This window comes from Bactrocera neohumeralis, unplaced genomic scaffold (assembly GCF_024586455.1).
Source record: "Bactrocera neohumeralis isolate Rockhampton unplaced genomic scaffold, APGP_CSIRO_Bneo_wtdbg2-racon-allhic-juicebox.fasta_v2 cluster11, whole genome shotgun sequence".
In the NCBI taxonomy this organism is placed as follows: Eukaryota; Metazoa; Arthropoda; class Insecta; order Diptera; family Tephritidae; genus Bactrocera; species Bactrocera neohumeralis.
Genome location: NW_026089624.1, coordinates 16,633,889 through 16,656,491, shown reverse-complemented (window position 1 = coordinate 16,656,491; position 22,603 = coordinate 16,633,889). Strand labels below are relative to the sequence as shown.

The window sequence follows — 22,603 nt, the reverse complement described above, 5'->3', positions numbered from 1 at the left end:
ATTGATACATTTGATACAAATTCAAGCAAATTAGTTATTGTAGATTTCACTTTACGAAAACCGTGCTGAGAACAAGAAATTAGTGGAGAGATCCGGAAGGTTATGTCGTCTGTTATAATTGCTTCAAAAAGTTTAGGAATTGCAGACAACTTTGCTATTCTCCTATAGTTTTCAATAGATGACCTAAATCCACTCTTATGTAAAGGAATTATAAATGACTTTTTCCATGTGGATGAAAATAAGCCTTGCATAAGAGATGAATTAAATAGTTTTGTTAGGGGTTGGTATATATATTTGGCACATTTCTTAAGAAAGCGGGAAGAAAGAGGGAATCATATCTGGGCATATTTAACATTTATTTAACTTCTGCTTCGGAAATGGTAGGTGCATTAATGACAGAAATCGGAACTAACTTGTGCTGATGCCGAACATTTTTTGGAGATTTTGGAGAGTAGTTGAACCTAAAGAATTCAGCGAACATATTAGAAATGGTGTGATTGTCATTAGACATACTAGACTTATATTTCATAGCGGACGGAAAATTAGAAATCCTGCGTTTGGAGTTGACGAAACCATAGAACAATTTTGGATTTTACGTACGTATAATATTACTTTTTACTTTATTTATATAATTATTATAACCTATTTTGTTAAGTTCAGCAAATTGTCGACGCAATTTAGAATATTTTGAATAGTTAGCAACAAAACCAGTTTTTTTAAAAAGTTTAAAAGCACGAGATTTTCTATTTTTTAATTTACATAATTCTTTCGAAAACCATAAATTATAACTAATTTTTTGAGTAACAACACACTTCGGAACATATTTTTCAAATAAGTTTACAATAGTTTTATTAAAGTGGGAAGCACTAAATTCAATATTGCCACTGTAATCTGGCCAAGTTATTTTGGAAAGTTCGTAATTAATCTTCTTAAAATTAGCTTTCGCAAAGTTGAACCGAAAACAAAGGTCTTGTGTATTATTATAAGCAAAGTTGGCTATGATTTCGATGTTAATTTCCAAAGCAGGATGATACGTGTCCTCTGGCCGAACCAAAGGATCACATCGGACAAAAGAGAACATTGCAGCGTTATCGACGTAAACTAGATCTAAGAGCTTACCAAACTAGTTTGAAATTAAATTAATTTGGTTAAGACCCAACTCCGACATTTCATCTAAGAACTCGTTAAAACATGAACGAGTACTAATAGGGATGGTGTGATCATCAATAGATTTCCATGATACGCACGGTAAGTTGAAATCTCCCAAAACAATCATGGAATCAGTATCATTAACCATTTAGAAAACATTACTTATTAATGAAGCATGCTGCATATATACAGATATGTCCGAGTGAGGCAGTATATAAGACAATGTTAAGTAGATATGACCACTATTAGCGCAAATACGAATGCACTTAAATTCAATGAAGTCTGCATACGGAACATCGACTTCTTCAGATGGAATTGAAGAATGAACAGCAAACAAGACGCCACCTCCTTTTCTGTTCAGCCGGTCATATCTAAAGATTTCGAATTCGCTGTTGAATATTTCGTTATCAAAAATGTGGGGCTTTAGCTAAATTTCTGTCAAAGCAATGATTTTAAAGTTACAATGAATGTTATTTAGATACAAATCAGTAAGTTTTGTATTAAGCCCTCTAACATTTTGATAATAAATAATCAGCGAATTATTGTTAATAAGTTTTTTGTATCAACGGGACTTCTTGGCATTCTAGTGATAACTACAGGGGGCTTATCACGTTTGTGCTCGAATTCGCGCACAAAAACCCCAGATGGCCAGAATGAGTTGTCAAGTATCAATTGAAAATTGTCAGCGGATACGTCGATCTTAAACGAGAAAATATCCCTGTTGTATTTGAAACTAAATTTACGGATGTCTGTATCTACCGTTTTTAATTTCGACGAGATGTAACTGTTAATATCCCCGACTGTGGTATCCGCAGCAAGTCTCGAGATAAAAATTGCTTTTTTCCGCGGTATTACCACTAAGTTTTTATTAGCTGACTTGGAGGTATTTGGAGACGGATCTTGAGAAGTTATCCGCTTACCGTATTCAGTAACAGTTTTCTCTGTGTCCTGAGCAGACGGAACCTTCTCTCCTTGAGGACAAGGGGATGCAAGATTTATGAGGTCAATAGCGGGTGGGGGCATTCTTTTTAAGGAAGATACGAGTATTTAGGCCTTGAAATGATTGAAAGAGCGTTTCATAATGCCTAAATTTTTCAGTAAGGGTTTCAAGCTCTCGACCAATCTCCTTGAAACCATTGCGCGCCTGCTTAAAAACTTTAAACAATTCAATTTCAGTTGGTTTGCATTTCAAGCAAGACCAGCGCAAGCCCTTACTGTCAAGAATGGAATCCAAAATCCTACCTGTCAGTCCAGCACATTTAAGATGGGCAAGCCCATCACAAAGCCAACAAGAAACAAAGCGTTCCGACTCGCCTTTCACAGAGCAGTTCGGAAAGTTACAAGTCATAATGAACAAAAACAGTATTAAACAAAAATATAAAAAATGTTAAATAATAAAAGTAGAAAGAGCAATGACAAAAATATTTATAACAAATGAATGCAATAAAAATAGTTGGTTATCAAAGATAACAACCAATGTAGCGAGCAGTTTGAGATGCACTGTAACACACGAAAAGTAAGAAACTCGCAAACAGCTGTGGACAAAGATGGAAACGAATAAAAACAAGAAAGAAATTTAAGTAAGCAATATAAATTAACACTAATAATTGCACTACTTAAAATGTAGCACAAAAACAAATTGAAAATGACTCGGCGGAATAAATTAAAATTAGCCAAACACACAATTAAAGTAAATTTCAATTGCTTTAATAGAATAACATAACAGTGATACTTATCTTAACAGATCACTTAATTAAAATCTCACCTTTCAATTTCATCACAGTAGTATATCTATAAAAGAAAGTCATGTTAGTTACACTATTTATAACTCAAGAACGGCTGAACCGATTTGGCTGAGAATTGATGGGAAGGTAGCTTAGAACCAGGGAAAGGACAAAGGATACTTTTTATGTAAAAATTTAATACAATTCATTAATACAAAAATTATATTTCATGAAAATAAAAAAATTATATAATCATGAAAGAATCACTTGAAAATTTTATTACTTCAAAAAAGAAAGAAATACATAAGTAAAAAAATAACACAGAGCTAATGTGGGAGAAAAAAATTTTCATATGCGTGCATGGTTAGTATATGGGTTATACTGATTATTGCTCCTGAACCAGGCAGTGTTTTTTAGAACGAATCTGTCAGATATATTTAATATCACAAAAAATGGCATTGACATTTTCGTCGTCAAGGCATTGTGGCTACTTTACTAGATTATGGGCGAAGAACGCAAATTCATTCACAAACGCATGTCAAACAAGATATCTAACTGGAGTGTTGATAAAAGGTCTATTATAATTTGAGATATACAGAAATATTTTCGAAGCATTGCACAGAGCAGTGCAATGTTTAAACGAAAACGATGAAAAATATATGTACGTACTATTCCAAACTGATCCTTCCTAAAATATAAAAAAATTGCTAAATATTGGGAATGATAGAATAGAACTGCAACCAAATACGCAGTGCAGTAGATTAAAACTGCCTCAGTAATCATTCGATGAATATTATACCACGTGCATCCCAAAAGACTAATGCCATAACCATGCCAGCCGACTTTTTTGTCTTTCCACGCTTGAGAACCGGTTCGTAATATGCAGTCCAGTCCAGTAGACTGACTGTCAATTAGACTCGATAAACAATCGATGCACAGCCTAAATTCAACAGTATTTTCCCCCAAAAAGCAATGCCTTATTAACAAACGAAATGCTTTTTGAATCATTTTTTTTTGTAAACTAACACAAGTTGCTACACCCAAAATGCTATATCTCTTTAAATAATAGTTATAATATAGCTAATAGAAATCATATAGATAATATTAGTAGTATTATCTATACACCCTGTCAAGAAAGTATCGGGAATTCATCATTTCCCCTAGCTTGTTACAATTGTCCTTAATTATGATGCCAAAAATTAGCGTGATCTGTCGACTAGTGTGTTTACAGCAGTTGTTTATATCAGTCGACCTACCACTACATAGGAATTTTAAAATTTAAATCAACGTATTTGTGTTAAATTTTGACCAAACACTCAGCAAATATCATTGAGCAAGCACCGTATTCACCTGATATGGCCCCCTGTGAGTTTTACCTTTCTCCACACTGAAATATTCACTTCAGGGAACACGCTTCGACTCAATTGAAGACATCAAAACAAATTCGACGCGAGAGCTGAAGGCCACCTCGGAAAATTTTTTAACGATTGGAAGAAGCGTTGGCGCATGTGCATCGCTTCGAATGGATGCTACTTTGAAGGCGATAAAATAAATTTGGATGATGATTGAAAAAATTTCGTTTTATTTATAAATTACCGATACTATTCTTGTATATAGTCGTAGGTGTGTGGGGGATGTAATTATAATTGAAAGAAGAGTGAAGAAAAAATGTATATTAAATTAGATTTATTGATCGGTATTTATGCATAGAAAATAGTTCATATTTGTTCTACTAATTATTTCAATTAAAACTAAACAAAGATAAGCCTCTCTGCGCAACGGAGAGTACAATATTTTCGGCCAGTCCGTCTTTAGCGAATACAAAGTGGATGGTTTGCTCACGCGAGAACAATCCACATAAAGTTGTCCGCCTGAAACAGCCAACGTTTAGCTTTGTGAGTTCTTCATTGCTATTACGAATGTCAATCTAATTGGAACTTGACTGTTTTTAACCCTGGTCGAGACCAACGGTCTGATACACTTAGTCGAGACTAATGGTGCTTGGCTAGGCCAAGTGGTGTTTACATACATTTTAAAACACTCTAGCGTTTGACCTAGGTGGGTCAAATAAATTGCGCCGGTTAGGTAATTTCAAGAGCTTTCAGGAAATGTATAATTTGCTTCCCAAGGCCCCACCGGGAGCGTGGCAATAGGCGAAAATGGGTTTTCACCATGTCCCCCTTTTTGTTTTACTACAGTTGGGGGGGTATGGCGCCGGGGAGAATCAAAACCATTTTGCGAGTTAGTTCACCCTTGAGGCTTTCAGGAAAGCCCTCAACCTCCCCTCTATTCCTATCAGGGGCGTGGCAATAACGTTCACAAAAAATTTAACATTTTGAGAAAAATTACATTTTTCTTAACCTTTAAAACGCTCTAGCGGCTAAAGTATTTGACCTAGTAAACATACAAACCAATTTGGACATGTAACGAACATTAAAACAGATAAATCAACCGTGCGAAGTGATAGAAACATATCAAAGTTCATATATTTTCATACAAAATATATAGGGTCTAGCCAAGCACCATTGGTGCACTAAGGTGTAATATTATAATATGCTTTTTTCGTCCTTTCCGATACGATATCCTTGAATTTTTTTCTGAATTCTATAGACAATAAAATTCTAGGAAGCTACCTGTAATCGCAAGTCGTTTGCTACACTCTAAATATATTTAAATAACATTTAAAAACAAAATATGCCTGGCCAGACCCGAGGGTCTCGATGAGGATTAAATTCAATTGGCTCATTTGCCATCATAGGGATAGTAATAAATTTTTGCCTCGGAACTTGGTATGATTGGTTTGCTTCAAAAGACGAACATTTATTGGCATGGTATCCACAAATTACCAGAAAGGTGATCAAAATATGTTAAAAGGATTGGCTAGTAAAAATCATATGAATTTAATTTTAGTAGCGCCATCTAATACTATTAGACTGCTATTGCTTATAATCATCTGTATACTAAAAATATTCCTGCTACTAAAAGTGTACACAATGTGTTTAATTTTTGAATTATGGTTTAAGGTAACGGTAGACTTTCTGAAGAAATTCTTCAGATCAGACTACTATAGCATTTAGCTGTCATATGGTACAAGTTGACCGATCACAAGCGTGTGCTTGTTTGAAATATTTTTTATTTAAGAAGGGTCTTATTATAGTTTCGTCGCAAACAATATTAATGTTTTTTCTTTCTTTAATCTTAATTCGATATTTTCTAAAATATTTCTGTAACATTATGCATATTTTTTTTTGTTTACATCTATATAATTATATAAAAGAAAGTTGTTGTTAGTTACACCATTTATAACTCAAGACAGCTAAACCGATTTGGCTGAAAATTGGTAGGGAGGTAGCTTAGAACCATGGTAAGGACTGCAATGGGGTTTCGTCCATAGCTGAGGTATGCTCAGCCGCTCCAGGGTCAGCCTTGAGACCCACGAACCCTTAGCAAAAAAGAGACGAGTTTTATCCTCGTAAAGTTATATCCACACCCCCACTCCTTATGCGGACAGCCAGACCAGCGTGATGAAAACGAGCGAGATTGATGAGCCAGGCGTTGACGCTTGTTGAAGCTGGCACGGTGATGAAAACGAACGGAATTGGTGAGCCAGGCGTTGACGCTTGTTGCGACTGGCACGGTGATGAAAATAAACGGGATCGATGAGCCAGGCGTTGACGCTTGTTGCGACTGGCACGGTGATGAAAATGAACGGGCTTGATGAGTCAGGCGTTGACGCTTGTTGAACCTGGCACGATGATGAAAATAAACGGAATTTATGAGCCAGGCGTTGACGCTTGTTGCGACTGGCACGGTCATGACAATGAACGGAATTTATGAGCCAGGCGTTGACGCTTGTTGCGACTGGCACGGTGATGACAATGAACGGGCTCGATGAGTCAGGCGTTGACGCTTGTTGAACCTGGCACGATGATGAAAATGAACGGAATTTATGAGCCAGGCGTTGACGCTTGTTGTGACTGGCACGGTGATGTAAACGACGGGCTCCTCTGTGTAGGAGAGATTTTATTAATCGCCAACCGTCTTCGTTGGCCTCCAGCTATCAACTAAAACTGTACTCCACTTACGTGTCGCCTGTTAGTCACGTTAGTTTTTAATAACGCTGCCCTACGGTACGTAAGCAGTGGTACTGACGCTGTTCGAAGCAGCGCATCTGTGCCCCTCATAGTAACGGTCGAGCCTTTGCGCGTACCGATACCTGCCTAACAAAACGGCAGAGTCATTGCGAGCACTGGCATCACCGAAGTGTGATGCCTTTCTGCACAATGCCTGCGAAGAACCCCATTCTACGGCAGAGTCATTGCGAGCACTGGCGTCACCAAAGCGTGATGCCTTTTCTGCGCAATGCCTGCGAAGTACCCCATTCTATGGCAGTCATTGCGAGCACTGGCATCACACAGAAGTGTGATGCCTTTTCTGCGCAATGCCTGTGAAATATCTACTTCTACTTTCACTTACCCCTGCTTACTGCTACTTTCCTACGCGATGCTGGGCGACCGTCCGGTTCGGCGAGCTGGAGCAAATGATCGCATTTGGTGTAAAGTGCTTGCTTTTATAGCAGCATACCTAGTCAATGCGGTGAAGTTTAGTACGTATGGTGGTATGGTGAGGGTACATGATGTACTGTGGAGCGAAGTTGACGTAAATTATTGTAAGGTGGTAAAAGCCACGTTACAGTCCCCCCCTCACTTCGGACAATGATACTTCGCTGGCGGCCGGTGGGAGGAGATCTCCCACGATGGTTCGGCTGGAGGCTGGCTGGCTGTCCTAGTTGGCGTGTGCTGTGAACGGGGAGCGGGTGTGGAAACCTTTATTTAATAGTATTTCTTAACCTATAGTACAAGGCGTCTTAGGTCTTATAGCTTACAACTAGTGACACCCATTTAATGTAATCGTATAAATGCATAAATAACTATGGTAATTAAAGCTAATGACTTAATTATAACGGCTGCTCTGAGGTGTTACTCGTATAAATGAAGCACGCATCTGTCCTCGCCGTATCGCACCAGAACCCGGTCGCCTTCTAGCTTCTGTAGGGCTAGACGTCGGCCCCGGAAGAATAGCGTTCGCTTGGAGCGCTTGATAAAGTGCTGTCGTGTCATTACCAGCCCTTCCAGGAACCCTGGGATTTCGGTCACCGGTGTCACTTCTTGGTGCGATGTGTCAGGCGTGGCCGGTTGTGCGCTGATCTCGGCAGTTGGAGGCCGGGTCGTCGTCGGGGTTGGCGTCGCTTTTGGGTGAGGCGGCGTCGTCTCGACGTTGGTCTTGTCAATTGCTGGGGCAGACGCCCCATCGTCGTTCGAGCATGCGTTAACACTGGCAGTCGCTGTGTTTGCTGGTATCTCGTGCGCATTCCTTACAAGTTGCTTATTAATGCTGGCTTCGGCCGTGGCGGTACTCGCTGCAGTGCCTCGCTGGACGAGTCGGATTGAAGCTGCAGCCGTCACTTCGCTTCGATCTGCTGAGAGCGTCACCTGAGCATTTGTTCTGCCTACGGGGTGTGTCGAGGTTTGGGCGGCGCGCAGTCCTGTCGTAGCACAGGCTTCGCGATTTCCTTCACATGCAGCTGGGACTCGTCTGGTGGTTGGTATTTTACGGGCGTTCGTGCTGAGCGGCGTCTGCCGCGGCAATGCTTCTAGTTCGGCTGGTTTTATGTCCGGCCGCGGTTGCTGTTTGCTGCCGCTGTGCTCCTGGGGCTGCTTGGATGCCCTCGGGCGAGTTCGGGCGGCTGATCCGGTGACGTCTACGCTTATTGCGTGCAACGGGTGCACCTCGGTTGCATTTGTGTGCACACGAAGTCATGCTTCCGGTGGTGGTTGTGGCTTTTGAGGCTCATCTGGTGGTTGTGGTTGGCGCTTGGTATGGCGGCCCGATGCGTGTGGCATTTCGCTGACTCCGTGTTTCATTTCGTTTATCTGGAAAGAGATGAGCAAACTAGGATCGTGTTTATCATTTCGTTTATGCGTTAAGTTACCTCTCGGTTAGCATAGCAAGATGATCGGTGGGTGCCGGTGTGCTTAGGCGTGTAGCGGTTAGAGGTTGGCCATCGATGGTGATAGTCAGGTCTCGCTTCCTTAAGAAATCCATGCCTAAGATGACATGTTCCGAAAGCGTCGGTAGAGCTGATACAAGTAGTCGCGTAGACTTGTTACCCAGCTCTATTGTAACAGGATACATTTTCGTGCTAGGTATATATGTACGTCTGGTTAGCTAGCTGAATGCGACGGGTCTGGCGTCTGGCTTTAATTTGGTGTTTATCTAGATGACGTTGAAGTTCTTTACCGATATATGTGAGCGTGGCTCCGGTGTCCACCAGAGCTTCTATCTGCATGCCTGCGACAGTAATGGGCAAATAATAACGGCCATCTTGTTTCCCTTCTGGGTGCGGAATCGTTGCTTTGAGTGCTATTGTACTGGGTTTGGACGGAGTAGCTCGCATCGGTCGCATGTGTAGGACAATTGCAGTCTCGAGACATGATTCCGTCGCGTCCACAGCGAGAGCAAAATATTCGCTGCTGGTTGCGACATTGGTGCCTTCGGTGTCCCGGCTGCTTACATCGCCAACAAACTTTCTCGCAGCAATACTTAGTACTTACCGCCGTCAAACAGTGATTGGTGTTTCTTGCTTGCCTGGCCTCCTCGCTTCTTAACAATTCGTAGTCTTCCGTTAATTCGAGTAGTTCGTCTACGCTGTTGAAATCGCTCCGACGGACATATAAGCGATATTCCACCCTTAGACCGTCGTATATACGCTCGGTGTGATCTTCATCGCGAAGTTTCGGGTGTTGGCGAATAAGCGTTTGGATAGCCAGCACATAATCATTTGCCTTCTCTCTGGGAAATTGCTTGCGCTGATGGATGGTTTCTTCCAGATGTGCGAGGTGACGTTTCGGTGAAAAGAACCGTTCAGCCTCGTAACGAAAGTCGTCCCACGTGTTGATGGTGTTGCGTTTTACACGAAACCATTGCAGCGCTTTGTCCTGCAGAATTTCCGGCATCGTGGCAAGAAGCTGGTTGTTTGCTATAGAGTAGCATTCGGCTAGTTCTTCGCATCGCTCTAGAAAGTCGTGTAAATTTTCGCGACCGCTGTAGCGTATGTTCCATCGCCGCACGGAGTTCATAACCTCCAAATCTGGCAATTTTGCAGCCAGTGTGATGTCACGTGTTGCTATCGCTTAGCTGGGGATTCTCACTGTGGTGGTTGGAACGAGTATGGTGGCGTTATCTTCCTCCTTCATTTCCCTTTCCAAAGCTTTTACCAGATCCTCCGTGGATTTATTGTGGCGCTTTGCACGGATGCAGGCGCTCAGCTCGCTACGGAGATCTGCTACGGTGCGCCCTTCGACGGCGATGTGGTGTCGTCTGCACTCGGTGATTAATCGGTCCTTCTTCAGCCAGTAAATCCAACTGGTCGTGTCCGTTTCCAGCGTTAGAGCCCTATTCGCTGGAGTACTGCGATGCTTGTGATTGTGTGGGGGGCGCGGCGAACCTGATTCATGAGCGTTGGTGACTGTTTCATGTTTTTCACTGTCACTCACGAAGTCAGGTCCCTGCTCGGGCGCCATTTGTAATGGGGTTTCGTCCATAGCTGAGGTATGCTCAGCCGCTCCAGGGTCAGCCTTGGGACCCACGAACCCTTAGCAAAAAAGAGACGAGTTTTATCCTCGTAAAGTTATATCCACACCCCCACTACTTATGCGGACAGCCAGACCAGCGTGATGAAAACGAGCGAGTTTGATGAGCCAGGCGTTGACGCTTGTTGAAGCTGGCACGGTGATGAAAACGAACGGAATTGATGAGCCAGGCGTTGACGCTTGTTGCGACTGGCACGGTGATGAAAATGAACGGGATCGATGAGTCCGGCGTTAACGCTTGTTGAACCTGGCCCGATAATAGAAAATGACCGGAATTTATGAGTCAGGCGTTGACGCTTGTTGAACCTGGCACGATGATGAAAATGAACGGAATTTATGAGCCAGGCGTTGACGCTTGTTGCGACTGGCACGGTGATGACAATGAACGGGCTTGATGAGTCAGGCGTTGACGCTTGTTGAACCTGGCACGATGATGAAAATGAACGGAATTTATGAGCCAGGCGTTGACGCTTGTTGCGACTGGCACGGTGATGACAATGAACGGAATTTATGAGCCAGGCGTTGACGCTTGTTGCGACTGGCACGGTGATGACAATGAACGGGCTTGATGAGTCAGGAGTTGACGCTTGTTGAACCTGGCACGATGATGAAAATGAACGGAATTTATGAGCCAGGCGTTGACGCTTGTTGTGACTGGCACAGTGATGTATACGACGGGTTCCTCTGTGTAGGAGAGATTTTATTAATCGCCAACCGTCTTCGTTGGCCTCCAGCTATCAACTAAAACTGTACTCCACTTACGTGTCGCCTGTTAGTCACGTTAGTTTTTAATAACGGTGCCCTACGGTACGTAAGCAGTGGTACTGACGCTGTTCGAAGCAGCGCAGCTGTGCCCCTCATAGTAACGGTCGAGCCTTTTCGCGTACCGACACCTGCCTAACAAAACGGCAGAGTCATTGCGAGCACTGGCATCACCAAAGAGTGATGCCTTTTCTACGCAATGCCTGCGAAGTATCCCATTCTACGGCAGAGTCATTGCGAGCACTGGCATCACCAAAGCGTGATGCCTTTTCTGCGCAATGCCTGCGAAGTACCCCATTCTATGGCAGTCATTGCGAGCACTGGCATCACACCGAAGTGTGATGCCTTTTCTGCGCAATGCCTGCGAAGAACCCCATTCTACGGCAGAGTCATTGCGAGCACTGGCATCACCAAAGCGTGATGCCTTTTCTGCGCAATGCCTGCGAAGTACCCCATTCTATGGCAGTCATTGCGAGCACTGGCATCACACCGAAGTGTGATGCCTTTTCTGCGCAATGCCTGCGAAGAACCCTCTACGGTATGCACTACACTTCTACGGCAGAGTCATTGCGAGCACTGGCATCACACCGAAGTGTGATGCCTTTTCTGCGCAATGCCTGCGAAATATCTACTTCTACTTGCACTTACTCCTGCTTACTGCTACTTTCCTACGCGATGCTGGGCGACCGTCCGGTTCGGCGAGCTGGAGCAAATGATCGCATTTGGTGTAAAGTGCTTGCTTTTATAGCAGCATAGCGCAGCTTTCGTCACCGTAGCGAGGTAAGTTGTATGCGTATGGTGCGTTAGTACGTATGGTGGAAAGCTCTAGCAGCTTTCATCATCGTAGTGAGGTGAGTTGGGTGCGTAGTCAATGCGGTGAAGTTTAGTACGTATGGTGGTATGGTGAGGGTACATGATGTACTGTGGAGCGAAGTTGACGTAAATTATTGTAAGGTGGTAAAAGCCACGTTACAGGACATAGGATACCTTTTTATCTCTTTATGTCAAAATTTAATACAACTCGTAAATACAAAATTTATGTTTCAAATCATAAGCATTTGTTCAAAATTCATGTTTGTAGGAATCATTTGAATATATGCTTACAATTTTATACAGATTTTTCTTCAAAAATAATTCAATTGCTATGTACTTGTAATAGTAGAAAAGAACTGCAACCAAATACGCGGTGCAATGGATTATAACGGGCTCAGTAATCAGTCCTTGAGTATGTATTATACAACATGCATACGAAAAGACTGATGTCATAACCTTTCCATCCGACTTTTTCGTCTTTCCAGGCCTAAGAACCGGTTCATCATGTGCAGTTCACTAGAATGACAGTCGACACACACCGACGCAAGAATTCGGTTTTATTACAGAGGGCTCAAATACTTCTCAGAATCAGTTATTCGTTGTTTTTATTGGATTATGAACTTGCGAGGCACCCACTTTGCGCATTGCTTTCGAATCTTTGGAGCATCTTTGTCCTCGGTGCTCAATTCGCCTGTTTCCAGCTTAGCAAATATATTTTCTACGGTGCATTTCCCTGAGCCCAAATTCAACAGTATTTTCCCCCGAAAAGCAATGCTTTATTAACAACCGAAATGCTTTATGATCCATTTTTTTGTAAACTAATACAAGTTGCTTTACAAAAATGCTATATCTCATTAACTAGTAGTTATAATCCAACTAATAGAAATCATATAGATGGTAATAGTAGTATTATCTATGTATCAGCCACAGTGAAGCATGGACGGGTGCTCTAGTATTATATAAATTAAACAAATTTCTTAGAGCACGAAAGTACAGCTGTACACGAGAAAAGTTGCCAGATTGGGGGTGCTACATTTTCCTTAACAATTTTCCGTAAGTTTTTAATGAGATTCAGATCTGGTGATTACTCTGGCCAAGCCATAACACTAGCACCATGATCTGAAAACCATTTTTTGCAAGACCCGAAGTATGTTTCGGGTCGCTCTCTTGTTAGAATTGCCAAAATGCAAGGCGAAAATGGGACCCACACCACAATATGAGCAACAATCTTAATCCATTATATTGCCGCCACGGGGTTTGAAGGACCTAGTCGTGTAACGGACGTACATTTCTTTATTTTTTGGACGTCGGACTCACGCCCCAACTATCATTTCCTATCATATTAATTTTGCATTGAGACCATAAAATGTCGAACCATTTTTTTTTTAATTTTCAGCTCCATCCTAATTAATGTGTCGTTTTGCAAAATGAATACGATTGCATCTATGCAGTTTTCTCAGCATTTTCACCTTTTGGGACCATGTGCCAAAGCAATTTTTCTCCACAAGTCGTCTTCTTACTGTTCTTAAAGAAATGTTTGCACATAATTCTTACTGAATGGCAATATTTCGAACGACTTCCGCAGTCACTTTTTTCTGGTCGGCCTATTTTTTCAACCTTATTTAGGAAATTTTAAGGCATCAAATACAAATGTTTGAGCCATATTCCATATGTTTGCAATTTGCTTTTACGCGTGACCCATTCCTTGCAAATTTTGGACGCACAATCTATTCTTCTCTGAACAATGAGTTGCTCGACCCATTTTTTTAAATAAATTCATAATTGATACAATTATTCATTCCACAGATCAAATTAAGTTAATATAACTACTTATTACGCTTTTTAAATTCAATATTTTTCGTTTTTGAAACCATTTCGCTATTGATTCTATTATTTTGTCACTAAGCACGAGGCACGCTATTTACACTTTTTAAATTACTGTTAACTGTAAAACTCGACAACGCTATCTTTTCCTCTTTTTTAAAAGTACATATTATTGCCTTTGTTATTATACAGAAAAGTTACTACATAATTGAAAAATTTCAAAAAAATTTTGCCGTTGTTTCAAAGTAATACCTTTGATTTTATTTTATTGTCCGTAACTGTATATATGTACATCTTCGATCACATTGCTTATGTATTTGCTGATGTATTTGCACATGCAGATATGATTATGTATGCATTCAGAAATTCAAATAGTTATTTTATCATTTATCAATGCACTGAACATACATATTTGGATATGTGTGTACCAGAGAGCTGCAACGAGTATGATAAAATCAGAACAAACAGTCGTGCCAAAAACACAATCAAATCAATTCAGCATAGACAACATTGTTAATCAATTCGTGTAGCCGCCAGCGTCAACTGACCTGATGCAACACGAACAATCTGTTCTTCGGCAATCACGATCGTGTAAACGTATGGCTGGCTTCGGTTGCAATCGTATCATGTCAGTTCTTAGCGCTGCGTTGATTGTTTGAATTGAAATGAAACTTTGGTTAAACTATAAGTAAATCTGCGAGTAAATCTATGAGTACAGCAAAAAACAACAATGCTCTGCTGGACTAATTTGAATAATGTGTAGCAAAAAATGAAGCAAAAATTGAAAATGTGCGCATGTTACAAATTTTCGAAGCGTAAACAATGGAAATTCCATCGAGTACGTACATACATACATAAATACATACATTTGTTGTATGTATGTAGTCGATGGAATTTCCATTATACATATAGCATATGTACATACATTCATACGTACATGAAATGAGTTAGTGCAGAGTTAGTGACGTGACGTGTTTTTTTTGGTGATCCGTTTATGGCATCAAGTACGATAGGAAATAATCCTAAATTAGTTCCTAATAGAGCCCATACACGAGCACACAAGTGCGTTCGATCGGTATGTGTGCGTTTGCGGATTATCGTGTATGGGCTTGTTTGCGTACCGATCCATGTTCGCGAAAATGTTTGATTTTTTACGATCGGTGCGCGAACATGTGTATCGTGTATGGCGTTGTCTGCGCACAAAATCTCATTTCTCTAGTGTCGCCGAACAGTGAAGATCGCGGACAATGGCAAGTGTTAAGGGGAGAGCCTGCTTTCGAGGCTTCAAAAAATCGATTTTTTTGAAGATTTTTTTGGGAGGGAAAAAAATAATTGATTCAAGCGAAATTTCTAGACTTTATAGTTATATAATTGAACATCTTTCACAAATTTTTTGGATACGAAATATTTGATGTTCTGCCTTTGGGAAGCAATTGCCCGATGCTTCTAGCATGTACATTTTTCGGACGGCGGGCAGGATGCAGGCCGCAATTTCTATCGGAAACAAAAAATTCAAAGAGATTCATATTTTTTAATAATTTATCTTTTAGTTAAACTAAGATAATTCCAAAAAAAGTGTAAAATTTAAATTTTTTTTTAAATTGAATAAATAGTGGCTTTGGACCAAAAAAATTTACTTTATGCTGTTTAAAAATATGTTAAAACTTGAATTTTCTTAATATTTTTTTTAGTTTAAATAGAAGATAATTTTATGCCAATGATAATAAACTTTGCCCTAATTCCGTACGACGTTTAGTTTTTTTCTATCCTGCCCGCCAATTAAGAATAATCGTAAAAATGAAAAACCGAGAAATCACGCTTCAAAGTTTTCGCTTTTTGCCTAAGCGCTCATACATATGTATATATGCTAGAAGCTCGGCCACTATTTCCCTTCTAGCTTCGATAATATTTCAAATTCCCATCGATAACTTTGGGACATATTCTTAGATAATTTTTAAAAAATTAATAAAGATTTCCTATCAGAATTTATTGATCTTATTGGTTAAATGAGTCTCAGACCCCCCTCACAACCTTACACTACCACACCACATACATTATCATACCTTACCTACACACCACATCATCATTACATTCCACATCACACGCACACAAATACTACAACATCACCATTTCAACATACCACAAAAATAAAACAAAACGAAAAACAGTGCAGTGCGGTAAAGTCCAGTGGCGAACAAAAAAAAAACAACCAAATAAAAGTGTGCAGTACAAAAACAAAACAGTGCAGTGAACAAGCAGAACAAATAAAAAAACCAACATTATTATTTATTAGAAACAAAAAAAAAACAAGAAACAAAAGAAAGTGCAGTGCAGTACATTCAAAATATTACATACATTCGTACATACATACATACATACATACCCCCCTCACAACCTTACACTACCACACCACATACATTATATACACCACCTCATCATTCACCATCATACCTTACCTACACACCACATCATCATTACATTCCACATCACACGCACACAAATACTACAACATCACCATTTCAACATACTACAAAAATAAAACAAAACGAAAAACAGTGCAGTGCGGTAAAGTCCAGTGGCGAACAAAAAAAAAACAACCAAATAAAAGTGTGCAGTACAAAAACAAAACAGTGCAGTGAACAAGCAGAACAAATAAAAAAACCAACATTATTATTTATTAGAAACAAAAAAAAACAAGAAACAAAAGAAAGTGCAGTGCAGTACATTCAAAATATTACATACATTCGTACATACACACTAAAACAGTTCCAGCAAACAAAAAAAAAAACAAAAAAACACAAACGCGCGAAACCTAAAACCAAAACATAAATAAAGAAACAAAAATCCACACAATCGGGCGCGAAAAACTAAAGCACCAATAAAACAAACAAACGGGCGCGAACATTAACACCAATATACATACATACAACAAAACAACAGTACAAGGAGGTAGCCAGCCAGGAGGGAGCACAGGACGGGAAACAAACCAAGAAGAAGTCATTAAGGCAACATATGTACATGCATATACGGAGTACCAAGTGAGCGTATTATGTTCACCTTAATTTAATATACAATTATGCTAATATGTATGACTGATATTACAGTATATACATATGTGTATATACATAATTGCTCATAATAAGTATTAAATTGATTGCCTATATAAGTATGCTTACGTTCGTGTATTCCAAACACAATAAACAATCCATCCAAATAAATATTCAATAATTAACTTGCACTAGTATCTGGCAATACCTCTTATACTTAATCAAGTAATAAGCAGGATTGCTTAAAATTAGTAAGCAAAGGCAAAAATTAAAAGTATAACATAAAAAGCAATCAAAAAACAAAAACAGTCTTACAAACATACATACATACATATATGAAATTGCCTTTTATCTCTATGCATATTTTTAATATACAAGTATGTTATATCAACAACAAAAACAAAGTACATAATAAACATAACAAATTAACAAATAACATACAAAGTGCATTCTGGAATATACCTGCACTTTACCCACTTCGCTTTGCGCTTTTCTCTCAGAGCGAACATACATACATATATTTGTACATTTAATTATACGGCATAGAATCTGCCTACAATTTTACCCTACACTGAGTACTATTAAATTATTGAAAGTTCACATAATTTTTAAACATAAATTCGATACAAATTTGGTCATATGCACACGCATATTGCATTTTCAAAGCCAACATTAGCCCGCAATACCTCTTGTTGTTTGACAAACAAAAACAAGCAGGATTGCGTACAAAAAGCAAATTGATCTCTCTAACGAGCTCTCAATTGCTTAAGAAATACATACTCATAAACCCACAAACAATTCGTCCATGCTTATGTAAATAGCGCATTGATCTCTTCAACGAGCTCTCAGTTGCACAAAACATAAGTACCTACAAAAACAAGTGCATACAAATTTGAATATTTACACATACATTTACACATACTATACATCTATATAAAAGCCGTAAGCATAAGCGCAGACGGCAAAAATACCTGCGCTATGTTGGAAAACCAACAAATTACGCGGGTTAAATAAAATTCACCACATTACATAAATATCGCTTCAAAGTCCACATTGGCATCCATCTGGCAATACCCCTTGTTCTTTGACCGTCAAAAACAAGCAGGTTTGCATATAAAAGCATAATACATACATACATATATACATATGCATGTACAAAGTGCAGTGATCTCTGCTCGAGCTCTCACTAGCCCATAAGATAAAAAAATTTTATTTTTTTTTCTTAGTTACCATGAAAATCTCGTCCGACATGACTAAAAACAAGTTCTGGTAAAATCTTAGCTCTTAATATTAATATTAAGAGGTGCCTCATCGACATTTTCGATTTCCCATATAAATTACACAGGAAATTTTGCTTTTTTTTGTTTGGATTTTTAATGTACACAAACAAATAATCGGTAAGCGATAATCAACACTTATTCTTATAGGAAATTTAACGATCTACAAAAATGGTCTGGAACATTTTTTTGCTGAGTCAACTCATTCGAAGTTATTCGTAGTTAAAGTCCAACAAAAAATTATAAAAAATAATCTCCTCAATTTTTCATCTTATATTACAAATTGATGGCTAAGAAACATAATAAATCATATTTTTTCGATTTATCTCATTATAAAATATATATATAAATAATTCATAAAAGAAATTCATGCAATCTTTTCATGCTGAACTTAATTGTTCATTTTCATTACTATTTTTGTATTATTATTATTGTATAGTACATATCGATCTTAGCGACACCTATATGGCAATATAAGTAAATATTATTCAAGCTTACGTCAATCTCTCCAACTTTGTTTTTAGCAGGAATAGCCAAAACCGCTACTCCCCTCCTTCCTTTGCCTAGAGAAATCCGCCATATTTTTTTGTTTTCATTTGAACAATGTTGCCACTGCTCAGTACGCATATATAGTTTTGTGCACATCTAAGTTTTCAATTACAATTTTTCATAATATAAAATATCAAAACTGAAAACAAACTATTAAAAATAGTTTACATATTTATAAATAATAGCATTCGACGCTGATTTTTAGTTATTTTAAGAAAACTTCAAACATATTGAAGACAACTTTTACAATTACTACAGAATATCGAGATTGGCAACCTTGCGTCCTACGGCATTTTTCGCTGTTCACTTACATTACGCGCCCATAAGATAGGTCGTATCAGCTGACACAGGCCACGGGTCTTCGCTATTTGCGCTATTACTGTCTGATATCTTGAGCCGTTTTGATTCGTATCTGATTATTGTATTTAATAACAGTAAAGTGAAATTAATATTGCAAGTTTTTGCTGGTATCTAAAAATGAGCTGCAAACCGATTTACTTAATTGGTGCTCCCAACCCGAACGTATTTGGCCGTAAGTTGCCTACCGTTAAAGAGGTTATGTCTGTGTTTTTTTATCATCATGTTGTATTGATGGAAACAATTAACAAAAGTTTGGTGAATACCGTAATAAAAGTTGAAAAGCAATGGCATTCTGCGGGGTTACCAATTTGCAGGAGACAAAACGCTGTAAAAAAGTTGCGAAGTTTACATTCTAAGTGGAAAAGTGTACAGAAAAATCAAAATAGATATGATTCAGCAGCTCAAGTAAATAACCAGTCTCGTTTTCAAAAGAAGTTGACTGAACTCTTTGATATTAAGGATTCGAAAAGCGTTGACTCTCTAGATCGTGACAAAAAAATTTTTCTAGCGGGACAAAAAAGTTCGAATCGAAGGGGAATCATTAATTTAGATTTACAACCAAATACTCAAGTGGAAGAGATGGTTGTTGAAGAAATAAGTAAGTATTCTATATAAAATGATGCTTAATAATCAAATTTTATAATTCATTAATTGATTTTTATGAATGATAAATGTATTGTAAAATTAATTTATTACCTTATTAGAAAATATTGTCAACTATAAAATATCAATAAATAAAACTAAATGTAACCGAATTTGATTTATTTTCAATTTCGACTATTTTATTTTATTTTTCTTGAAATTGGCAATAACTTACTAACATATTAAAGCATTTTTATTTGTTCATAAATATAATCAAATTTTCAATTGCAGTACAGCCGGTAAGAGATACTGAACTTCCTATTACCAAGCAAGAATCTGATATAATAGCATCTCAATCATCAGTAAGCTTAACCTCAAAATCAGTATCAGACTATGAAAATGAATTAACTCCCCCTTTTGTTCCCAAAATTAAAGTAATGACACCAGAATTGGTTGCTGCATTAGATCGTTCAAACGTTTCTAGTAGGAATGCTATGTATATTATTTCTGCAACTCTGAAGAGCGTTGGAGTTGATTTAAAAACTGTAAATATCAGCTATAAGACTATTCAGCGCAGTCGTAATGTTTTACGTAAAGAAATTGCAGAGGGGTTAAAAGATGGGTTGAAGCTTGAAGCTAATTATATTGTGCACTGGGACGGGAAGCTTTTAACCGATATCACGGGAACTGATACTGTAGATAGACTTCCAATTATTTTGACATCATGTGGTACTGAACAATTGTTGGGAGTGCCGAAGCTGAAGTCAGGAAGTGCCAGTGATCAAGCAGTTGCCATTCTGGAAACTCTCAAGCAGTGGGGTGTTAGTTCATATGTCAAAGGGATGTGTTTTGACACAGCAGCTATCAATACAGGTCAGTTATCAATTAGATTTAAGCTAATTATTTCAATAACAAATATTATATGTTTGTTTTAATTTTTAGGAATTCATCAAGGGACTTGTGCTGAATTAGAAAAAGCTTTGAATCAAGAGTTGATCCATTTACCTTGTCGCCGTCATATCTTTGAGCTTGTTTTGAAAGGAGTGTTTGAGGTGTATTGGCCAACCACTTCAGGCCCAAACGTTCAGTCCTTTTCTAGGTTTAAGAATAATTGGGATAATCTCAATAAATCCAATTTCAAGGTTGGAATGGACGATAGTACTGTTAATGAAGTATTATCAAATAGCAAACAAACATTAGTAACCTTGATTGAAGAAAATTTACGGGTACGAATTCATAAATTAGACTTTATACAAATTATAAACGCAATGTGTTCTTGATGAACATATCAGAGTTTCTTCACTCAACAAGACAATTTAAATTGAAATTTGTATGTCTACTTTACAGGTTTGTCAACCAAGAGATGACTATAAAGAACTTCTGGAGCTATCGCTGATTTTTTGGGAGAAAAGCCAAAACCGAACTTTACGTTTAAATATCCAGGTCCAGTTCATCATGCTCGTTGGATGGCGAAAGCCATTTATTCGTTAAAAATTTTTCTCTTTAGAGAAGAATTTAAACTAACAGCGCGAGAATTCAATGGCTTACGTGAAGTTTGTATTTTTCTCGTTAAAATTTATTTAAAAGCTTGGTACACTGCTCCATCTGCGATTCTGGCACCATACAATGACCTGACCTTCATGCAAGACTTAGTTGAGTATAAAACTGTGAACAGCTCCGTATCAACAGCAGCTTGTTCAAAAATGATAAATCACCTGTGGTATTTGAGTGAACAGTTGGCCATTATTTCTCTTTTTGATGATAATGTGCCTCTACCCATTAAACAGAAAATGATTCAAGCTTTGAATAAAAAAGAAATAAACACTAATCAAAAAAAAAATTTAAATTGAACCAGGAAATTCAGACCAATTCTTATCACTAGATCTGAGTGACTTTATTTCGAAAAAGTCAATGACTATATTTCAAACATTCGATTTACCTACTGACTTCATTGACAAAAATGTGGAATCTTGGTCACAGGATGAAAGCTATCAAGAGAATCAGGAATTTTTTAAGAGTCTCAGCGTGGTCAATGATGTAGCAGAAAGAGGTGTTGCTTTAATAGAGGAGTACAACAAATGTCTTACCAAAAATGAAGAACAATTGCAATATTTTTTGCAAGTTGTTAAAAATCACCGACAAAAATTTCCCGATTGTAAGAAAAAGATTTTAGTTTTATTTTGATATAATGAATATCTAAGAAATATGAAATAAAAAGTTGTGTTGCAATCGAAAAATTACTGAAAAATGGTAAAATAAGTACTTAAAAAATTAATTTTATTAAACGATTATCGATATTTTGTGAAAATTCTATGGTTACATCGCTAAACACTCGATAAGTTTTACGAAAAATATGATTTATTATGTTTCTTAGCCATCAATTTGTAATATAAGATGAAAAATTGAGGAGATTATTTTTTATAATTTTTTGTTGGACTTTAACTACGAATAACTTCGAATGAGTTGACTCAGCAAAAAAATGTTCTAGACCATTTTTGTAGATCGTTAAATTTCCTATAAGAATAAGTGTTGATTATCGCTTACCGATTATTTGTTTGTGTACATTAAAAATCCAAACAAAAAAAGCAAAATTTCCTGTGTAATTTATATGGGAAATCGAAAATGTCGATGAGGCACCTCTTAATATTAATATTAAGAGCTAAGATTTTACCAGAACTTGTTTTTAGTCATGTCGGACGAGATTTTCATGGTAACTAAGAAAAAAAAAATAAAATTTTTTTTTTGGCCCACCTTAAAGTGCAAACATATACAGTCTGGTTCACTTGATTAGAGGCAACAATTTTTGTGAAAGAAAATGTTGATTAAAGTTTCTATATTTGATCTTTCAACAAATAGTTTTCTGC

The 22,603-nt window shown here is 38.0% G+C and overlaps 2 protein-coding genes across 2 annotated transcripts; one reads left to right on the top strand and one right to left on the bottom strand.

Moving 5' to 3' along the window:
• Positions 1 to 7,852: 7,852 nt before the first annotated feature.
• LOC126766026 (uncharacterized) lies at positions 7,853 to 9,068 on the bottom strand. Its single transcript, XM_050483732.1, has 2 exons — positions 8,866 to 9,068; positions 7,853 to 8,639 (listed from the first exon to the last, which is right to left on the bottom strand). Exons 1-2 carry the CDS (start codon positions 9,066 to 9,068, stop codon positions 7,853 to 7,855), a joined length of 990 nt encoding a protein of 329 aa, XP_050339689.1.
• Positions 9,069 to 18,580: 9,512 nt separating this feature from the next.
• On the top strand, positions 18,581 to 21,569 carry LOC126766137 (uncharacterized). The gene is made up of 4 exons (XM_050483997.1): positions 18,581 to 19,755; positions 20,031 to 20,612; positions 20,682 to 20,965; positions 21,087 to 21,569. Exons 1-4 carry the CDS (start codon positions 19,275 to 19,277, stop codon positions 21,228 to 21,230), a joined length of 1,491 nt encoding a protein of 496 aa, XP_050339954.1. The 5' UTR covers positions 18,581 to 19,274; the 3' UTR covers positions 21,231 to 21,569.
• Positions 21,570 to 22,603: the final 1,034 nt, after the last annotated feature.

Bases quoted from the DNA above. Each gene is read 5' to 3' on its own strand.
- LOC126766026 (XM_050483732.1), bottom strand. From the start codon at position 9,068: ATGTATCCTGTTACAATAGAGCTGGGTAACAAGTCTACGCGACTACTT. The intron at 8,640-8,865 runs GTAACTTAACGC...GCACGCAATAAG, and splicing joins CTTGCTATGCTAACCGAGAG to CGTAGACGTCACCGGATCAG.
- LOC126766137 (XM_050483997.1), top strand. From the start codon at position 19,275: ATGAGCTGCAAACCGATTTACTTAATTGGTGCTCCCAACCCGAACGTA. The intron at 20,613-20,681 runs GTCAGTTATCAA...TTTAATTTTTAG, and splicing joins CACAGCAGCTATCAATACAG to GAATTCATCAAGGGACTTGT. The intron at 20,966-21,086 runs GTACGAATTCAT...TCTACTTTACAG, and splicing joins TGATTGAAGAAAATTTACGG to GTTTGTCAACCAAGAGATGA.